Here is an 8,801-nt window from a genome sequence, read left to right on the forward strand (position 1 = left end):
CACACAACTGGTTCTAATTCTGGTGTATACAGACTAGCTCTGGATCTATTGAGGCAGAGATCTAAATGGAAGTAAAGTGTTTAACACCTTGAGGAACCACACAAGCTAGCAGCTGTCCCATGCCGATGCAGCATTTGGAATAACTAGGGCCTGTGGAAGTATTTTGAGTGCATCTCATTTAGAGAAATGCCATTTCTCTCAAGTTATCTCAGCTTCCACTTCCCATCACCAAATACAAACTAGATCTATAGATAGAGACGGAATAGTTATGCAGTTAATGTTAGAAACTATTAATGGCAAACCAACCATGTGACCAGAGAACATGCCTGTACGAAGACTCTGTATACGGAAAACCAGTACGCAGCTGGAAAATGCCCTCAGTGCCTTGATGAGTTCAAAACAATGACAGATTTTTCCTCTAAAAACTATACAAAATTCTCAAGTGTGCAGCTGTTTACAGAAATGATAGAAAAAGCACCCCAGAGCCAGCAGCTCTGCTTTAGCGTCACAGGTACAGTATTCCACGTGTCCGCATATCAAAGACTCAACTTCTAGAGTCCCAAATTTTTATATATATAAAGAAATGTAACAGTTTAAGTCTTACAAAATACAGTGCTAAAGGATCGCATATATATATATATATACATATATATATGCATATATATATGTATATATATATATATATATATATATATATATATATATGTACACTCATACATTACAGGAGAAACCTAATGAGGTTATCTACAACACACAATGAATTGCTTTGCTCTGACATCTGGCACGCTTTTCCAGTTGGACACAGAACTGTTATGCCTGTGTCTTAAAGTAGTTTTCATGTTGGACAGCCTGCAATAAATGCATAACACCCCCTATTATATACACCAGTTGCACAATACAAGTTATGAAACTTGTTCCATGACTAACAGGTATAATCATTTAAAAAGAAAATCCCCAGTTTGAGAAGTAGAAAAAAAAACAGTCTAATCTATTTTGACAGATGCTCCAACAGGTATTTCAGCATGCTGAATATTGCCCTGCTCATCTTGGGAATAACTAACAGCAAGTTAAGATACCACTCTGAAGTGTTTAAGCTTTTCAAACCTACTGGACATCTGCTCCGCAACTGCACAGAGATGGATACACAAAGCTGTGTTTCTCCACAACAGCTGAACGTTTGCGTACATTTCACATTTTGCGTTACTGGTTTATCAACAACAAGAACTTACTTCCTAATTTACAAACACTAAAACATTATCTAGAGAAAGGAAAGTGGATGCCTGCTCCAGCAGCTGAAACACATATATTAACTTTGTTTCATTGTATGAATGTCGGAGAGCTTGAATACGGCATCCAGCATAATTCCATTACATACCAGCTTATGCTATCAGACTTGCTGCAAGGTAAACATGCAAGAAATACATAAAAGAGAATGGCATTTTGCTCTTGCCCATTTCCTAGTGTTAGTTAAATGTAAAAGTCTAAGAGTGTGTTCGTATTTGATTTAAAAAAAAAAAGACTACAGCCTAAATTCCACCCATCAAAAATAACATTTCCCTGAAGTTTGTTCTCAAAGAACATCTATTAGACCTGGTGAAAGCCATTCAGAAGAGAAAGATTGCTAAATAAATACTTTGAAAAGGCCGAGATTTTCCAATACAAAAGGAAAACCATAAGGTCTGTCTTGACTTTTAATGGCAGACAAACTTTGCTGCAGGCTCTTTTATTTTAAGATGACAGATTGCTGAGAAGGGCGGGGACGGGTTGGGATGAGAGAGAGACTGCAGCCAATTTTGAAAGGTATTGTTAAGAAACTAAGAATAAGGAGAAAACAACTTCAGTGGTCCATGATTACTAAAGAACGGGTTTAGCCAGATAAACAGGTCTGCTATCCCTGAAGGGATTTGAAAGAATATCACACACAACTTTATTAAAATGGATTACGTGACAATTACTTCAGACTTTGAAGGTAAGAGCTTCACAAGAGTCTTAAAAATAATAATTAAAAATTATAACCAAGGCTCACTATCACCGCATGAATGCACAGTTCTAGGGGATGGAGTGCACGCACAGTGGACTGTATACACAAAAGAAACACCTCCCTGAAGTTTAGCACCAAGCCTGCCCTTTTGAGGCAATGTAGAGAGACCCCCCCACACTCCTGAGGGAGCCCTGAGGGCCCCCAGTGGAACTCTGCTGGTTTCCCCGAGATCGCTCCCATTCATGTTAACCTTCAGCTGATTGATTTATGTGGTATCGGTGCGTCAGAGATCCTGCTCGTAAACATACACGTTTCAGCCCTATCTTAAGAGGGAGATTACAATCTGTACTAGAAATCTTCAAGTATTAAATGAATATTCAAAAGAGCTAAACTAATCCAAACTCTGAAATAATGCAGGTAACAGGATACAGACTCGCATTCTTGCATGTTAACGCTTCAGACAGTTTATCCCTTCATTCACCTCCCTAGAAGACCCATTGTATTCCAGGCTTGCTTAAATTCACTAGATTTTTATCTCCAACATTCTTGCTTCCATGAATACATCAGCTTCTCTGACCTCTGCACATTAATCCACATTTCTAAGGTCAAACATCTATAGGTAAAAAAGTGAAGGTAACAATAAACATTAGTGACCCTACGCAGTATGTTTAAGGGGTGCATGTATTTCTGTGCACGCAAACATTAACTTCACAAACCCTGAAGTCATTACCACTCAAGGTACAAAAAAAGGAAAGATACAAACTGATGTTAAAAAGGGAAAGCACATAATTATGCTCAAATAATGCTCATTTTTTGGAGAACTTTGCCTTTATCTTCTTCCTAGTTACTGTGTAATAAGAAGCGACATTCAGAACTGGGACTCAATTGCTGCCTAAATTGCACAGACACCACTTAAAGGTTATTTATTAAAGACCAATAGTATTATACTCTCTTCAGGTATATAACGTCACAAAAATATTCTTATTAATCTAGTCAGTAATGAGTGACCATATGTATTAAAAGTACTGAAGTGCTCTTGTTTAGTCTATTATGAAAGTAAAGCAGTAGAGTTGCTTAGAACTTTTTCTTCTTTTTTTTTTTTTTTTTCTTTTTTTTATTATGAAAGTAAAGCAGTAGAGTTGCTTAGAACTTTTTCTTCTTTTTTTATTTTTTATTTTTTAACTGTCAGTGCAACACAGATAACTTTCATTTATCAAAACAAAATTTCCGTAGTAACATTTAGCCTGGAGATACTCAGTTACTTACGATAACATAACAATCCATTCACATTAGCTGAAAACACAGCTTTGTTTCCACAGAGACAGGAAAGCGTTTTGTTGGATCACAGTTCGTGTCAAACTTTACTTTGACTTTTGGTTTAAGCTTAGGTGAGAACTCATTACTCGAACAGAACAACCTTAGTGCTGGCAGCCTGCTTCAATAAGCAAATTGCTTGAAGCGCAACTTCTGTTTTGCTTTAAGTTGATGTTTGCAGGCAAAAGAGACCGAGCTCATACTCCATTTTAAAAACACAGGTAGCAGCCCCCTTCCTTTTTTTTTTTTTTTTTTTTTTGGCAAATAAATAAGTACTTATCTTTTTACTGCAAAGTAAAGATTGTCTTCTTACTGAAGCACAACTAGTTTTGTATTAAGATCCCAGAACTATTCTAATAGCTCCAAGCGTGCTGCTGGGGAGCTCAGCATTCCTCCCCCTGCCTCCTCTCCTCCTGCCCTTTGTCTACACAAGTCCACCCTCAGGAGCAGTCCCTATGAACTCCTGTATCTAAATAGCTGAGCTTTGAAGGCTCAGCTCTGAGTGCACGGATAAGCAACGCCTTGTCCTGTCCTGAGCAGGCCCAGAAGCTGCAATTGTATCAGTATCTGCACACAGACTCCGATCAAGGTATAAAAACTAAGGTAACACACACTTTGTACTTTCGTTTCCTTCATTCTAATGACTGTCAACAGACAAAAAACAACAACAAAAAACCTGTGGAACAGTTTGTTTCAAAAAACAAATAGAAACAATAATATGCAAACAGAGATGACTTGAGAATTTTCATGGCATTTTGGAAGAAGAAAAATCTAAGATTAAATAACTCTCAACAGGTTAAAAGAGAAGGTTCAAAACAGGGGAAAAAAAATCTCTATGTAGACAAATCTTTAAATTCAGAAAGTTTACTGTGCTGAATTCATTACTCATAGGAAGTTTTTTTCGAGGGAAAGCAGTACTCCCATGTTTTATAATTTTGAGTTGTACGTTGTACAAGGCTGAACACTGCATTTAGAATTAAAAACAAGCTGTTCTTCTCGTGGACCAAACCTGAAATTTTTCTCAAGTGCCAGCCTGATCCCACACCACTCTGCAGAAACGGGGAGAAGGTGGTGGATCACACACTTTTGACTTTTAAGAGATATATAAGCCATTAATGAGCAAGAGACAGTGAGAGCAAGTACATACCCGTGTGAGTTCTCAGGTGCGCTTTTAGGTGAGAAGACTTTGTGTACACTTTTGTGCAGCCTAAAACAAGACAAAATAAGAAGCAAGAGAAATGTTTCAGTAGGGAGAACAGGAACACTCCACATTATGCTTTAACTTCCTCACTCTGTGCTGAGGTACTATCTGGAAGCATTTAAGTTTACCACCTTCTGGCACCGTAACCATTTAGAAGTATAATTTAATACAGAAAGCTCCGAGGGAGACATTGCTTTACATAGGAAAGAAAAATATATGTTTCTGGGAGACTTACTACTTTCTAGTGTAGTATAAAACAATAAAAGCTAAAATCTACATATGGTAACACCTGCTCCATAAATCATTAATTCTACTTACTTTTTCTTTTCCTTTTTTTTAAATTTCCTAAAGCCAGTTCACCTAGAATTCAATCTCATTTCTCCATTTTATGCATTTATCACACTGATCAGGCGATACATTACTGTGACTTATAATTGTATAGAGGGAGAAAACTAAGAGATGTGACTCTCAGTGTGCTCGGAGTGGCATGAGCATCCTGTATTTGGGATCACATATTACTGGAAGGAATGGCTTATAGAGTCAGGTTCTTCTTTCAGGGCAATATAAATTCCTTCCGAGTCTACCCTCATATGTGCAATTTTCAAAGGTAACTTTAATGGCTTTATCTAAGCAGATGTATTCCTTATTTGTACCAAGGGAGGTACAGCCTCAACTGCCAGAGGACAAAGCATCAATCTGAACTTCAGCTTTATCACAGGTATTAGGGAAGCAAGGACATGAGCTGGACACCCATACAGACCCTAATTAAAGGCAAATGTCTAGTCTGGTTTTTTTGTTTGTTTGTTTTTTGTTTTTAAAAAGACAAAAGCACAACTTTTGTAACATAGTAAGCTGAGGTCAGGAGTTTGACTGTAAAAACAACATGCAGAAAATGATAGGCACTATTTAAAGAACATAAGTACACACCACACAGAATAAGATGCTGGAGTAATTCCACTTCAACAAAAATGATTTGGTTCTAAGTATAGTAAAGAAAATAACTTATGCCTAGTGTATGAGTATTCACACTGTTATTCCCAGAGCTGTGAATGCCTGGAACATGCTTCTTACCGGGGTAGTCACAGTAGTGGATGCGTCTTTTCTCCAAATCTGGGTTACTTCTTCTGTTGTATCTGACTGGCTGTATGTTCTGGGGAGTTATTGGCAGAGTTGCAGGTAAATTTGGGTTGTGAATTGCCAGCTTGGAAGCTATAGTGGCAGCGTACGATGGAGGAGGGGTTAAATTCTGCAGCATCTCTGCTTGTCTATCTGGACTGCCAGGCTCAGAGCTGGGGGGCGAAGGGGGAAAGTAGGTGGCCTGCTGCTGAAGAAACTGGTTTGGCATCGTGTAGGAGCATGGTGGAATGCCCTGGAACTGTTTCATTGCAGTCTGTGGGACAGCCGAAGAGAGGGTGTTGAGGCCTGACATGGCTGACGGCATGGAGACACTATTAAGGGAGTCCATGACGGCTGCCTGAGGAGCCGTGCTGGGCATGTCGAGGTCCGGCGAGCTCAGGAGCTGGTAAAGCTGGCCCTGCTGGGGTGTGACAGAGAGGTGGACATCAGGGGTTGGGAGCTCCTGCTTGATAAAAATGTTGTTCACATCAGGGGTCTGGTGAGAGCTGAAAATGCTGGTGAACTCGGGGAGGGCCTGGGTAGGGGCAGGGGTGGGGGCAGCGGTTTCACTCTGGTGACTGAAGATGGTGACGGGCTCGGTCTTGATGTGGGGGACGCAGGGCCGCTGTGATTTGTACAGGCCGGTTCTCAGGTGGCTGATGTCAGGGAGGAAGACGTTCATGTTGATGCTGTAAGGCAAGCCTTCGCTGTCGGTGAAGAACTGGTCTACGACTGAGGCACTGTCTCTTCTGTACTTCTTATGCTCAGAGATGACTGGGACCGGAGGAAGCTGAGGTGCCAGGTATTTCTCCATCTCACACCTTGTCTGCAAGAACAAAACGTACGATAGCCCACATGACTGGCTGCGAAACAAGGCGGCACGTGCACAGCGCGAGTTGGGAAACAGAGAACAGCGCTCTCCGGCCAGTTACAAGCTACCTACGGAGGGAGATACCAACGCCATTGAGAACGGCAAGACAAAACGAAGGCGGGTGCGGCTCACGCAGAGCGGTGCCGAGACCCATCGCGTGCCTCAGCCCATGGCAAACTTTCATCTCAAGTCTACAAGACAGCCCCACAAGGGGAAGCGACAGGCCCCGGCCTAATCTACAGATCTCGCCCTCGCAATTTGCTGTCGAACAAGGTCGCTGCCGATCGGTTTCACCCGCTCCGCTTTGAAATGCGAACTCTGGGAAGCCACATCCCCAGACGGCTGTTTCGGCTAAAACTTCAAACGATGTTTATACGCGCCTGATTCCTGCGCTTCCAGGGTTTTTCGTGCTTAAAAGAAAGGCGTTCGATTAAAAGTACATCACCGAAGCGTAAAGGTATAAATAACGCCGAATGAAAGAAAGACGGGTCGGCTACGTTTGCGCACCCTTTACGCAAAACGTCTCACCAACACTTCAGAAATCGGCACAGCAGCGAACTGCAGATAAACACATCCCGGCTCTGCCCGGGTCCCGCCAGCTCTGTAATTACGGGGATCGCTGCCCCGGTGCAGTGGTGCCGGGGAATCCGTGGGCGGCAGCGCCTGACCCCGCACACTCATCGGCCAGGCATGTGCCGAGCAACACCAGTGGGCAAACGCGGCATTCCCCCTCACCCCGTCAGGGCTCATTCCAGTCCCGGCGAGCACCCGAGAAGAGAAAGCGGCTGATAAACAGCCTCCCCTGCTTTAAGTGGCTTTCAGGACGTTTCTTCAAAGCCCACCGGTAAACAACACAAACAAACAGAGACGCATTCCCTCGCTTTGATCTGGATCTGCCCTAACACGCCAGGCTGCTTTCCGCCTCCCCCCCGCTTACAGAGGGACCGCTTTGAAGCTGGGACCGCTCCTCTCGGAGGGGCACGGCGCGGGCCGGAGGGCGGCCGGCAGGCAGGAGGCAGCTGTCCGCAGCGGAGTCGATCCCGAGCGGCGTTTCGGGACGGGCAGAAAGTCCCGGGAAGTCCCCGCCGCCCCCACACCGCCCCCCCGCTCCCCGAACATGACTCTCCGCGTGGGCGAGGAGGACAGGCGGCCGCTCTAATTCTGCCACCGGGCAACTGCACGGGCAGCAGCCGGAGCTCTCAACACGCCGCCGAGGAGCGGCCCGGCTCCCCCCGCTTCGCTGCCCGGATCCCCCCGCCCGGCCCGGACCCGCGGCGCGGCCCCACCCCGTCCCGCCCGTTCCTACCTGCACCATCTCCTCGCCCGGCAGGGCCGCGCCGCCGCCCCCTCCGCCGCTCCCCGGGTGCTGCTGTTGCGGTTGCGGCGGCGGCTGCTGCTGCTTCAGGTCCTCCCCGGGGAAGACGGGCGCTTCCCTGGCTCCCAGCACGGGCTTGAGCTGCGCGAACACCGGCTCCTCGGGCATGGGAGCCAGGCGGGCGCTCATGGTCAGCACCCGGGTGGCCATGGGCAGGGCGCTGCGGTGCGGCACGGGCGGGCTGCCCGCCCCGACACTGGGCTCTGCCCGCGGGCGACTGCGCTGGGCTGGGCTGGGCGGCGGCTGCTCGGCTCTCACTCGCCACGAGCCCCGGCCCGGCCGCGCATCCACTCGGGCGTCGTCAGTGCCTCCGCCTGTACCTGGCGGCGGGTGTCTATCGCGGACACGCGCCCGCCTCTATTTCACCCACCCCACCCCCTGCACCCCACCCAGCCCTGCGAAGGGGCGGCCCTGAGGCTGGCCGGCCCACGGGGCTCACGGCGGGCTGCGCGGCGGGCTCCTCCCCGCGGCGTGCCGGGGCGGCGGCGCTGGGGCTCCGGAGACGGAGCGGCTCCCGTCCGGGCAAGCTTGCTTTTCCTACAGCTCAGAGCCGCGTGGCTGTCCCGGCTGCCGCTTTCCAATGGGTTTTTAAAACCGTTCACACACAGTTGTTATTATTTTTTTATTTTTTTTTTGTCCCGGAGGCAACTCGCAGTCGGAACCCGCTGCCCGTCCTCGTGCGGGCGGAGGGAAGAAGGGGCTGAAAGGAGACGGGCATGGCCGCGGCTCTCCCCTCTTTCCCTCTACTGACGCGGCGGGCGGGAACCGCGCTGAGGCAGCGCGACGCGCTCCGCTCTGAGGGGAGGGAACAACCTGCCTGAGTTGGGGCAGCGGTAACACCTGCGTGCAGACGGATCCCCCTCGTGTAGCCCTGCTGCAGCCCAGCCAGGCTCCAGGCTGCCGGTGTGAAGTGAGGAGTTCGCTCCGTGACAGCTCTAAAGAT

The 8,801-nt window shown here is 46.7% G+C and overlaps 1 protein-coding gene across 1 annotated transcript in view; it reads right to left on the reverse strand.

Moving 5' to 3' along the window:
* Positions 1-8,213, reverse strand: part of KLF5 (Kruppel like factor 5) — a 19,045-nt gene extending 10,832 nt beyond the window's left edge. Inside the window, exons 1-3 of the mRNA XM_015851646.2 lie at positions 7,790-8,213; positions 5,568-6,438; positions 4,443-4,502 (exon numbers count right to left, since the gene is read on the reverse strand). Of these exons, the coding sequence (XP_015707132.1) occupies positions 4,443-4,502; positions 5,568-6,438; positions 7,790-8,008 (1,150 nt within the window). The 5' untranslated portion in view covers positions 8,009-8,213. The remainder of the gene's footprint in view (positions 1-4,442; positions 4,503-5,567; positions 6,439-7,789) is intronic.
* Positions 8,214-8,801: the final 588 nt, after the last annotated feature.

Source organism: Coturnix japonica, chromosome 1 (assembly GCF_001577835.2).
Source record: "Coturnix japonica isolate 7356 chromosome 1, Coturnix japonica 2.1, whole genome shotgun sequence".
Lineage (NCBI taxonomy): Eukaryota > Metazoa > Chordata > Aves > Galliformes > Phasianidae > Coturnix > Coturnix japonica.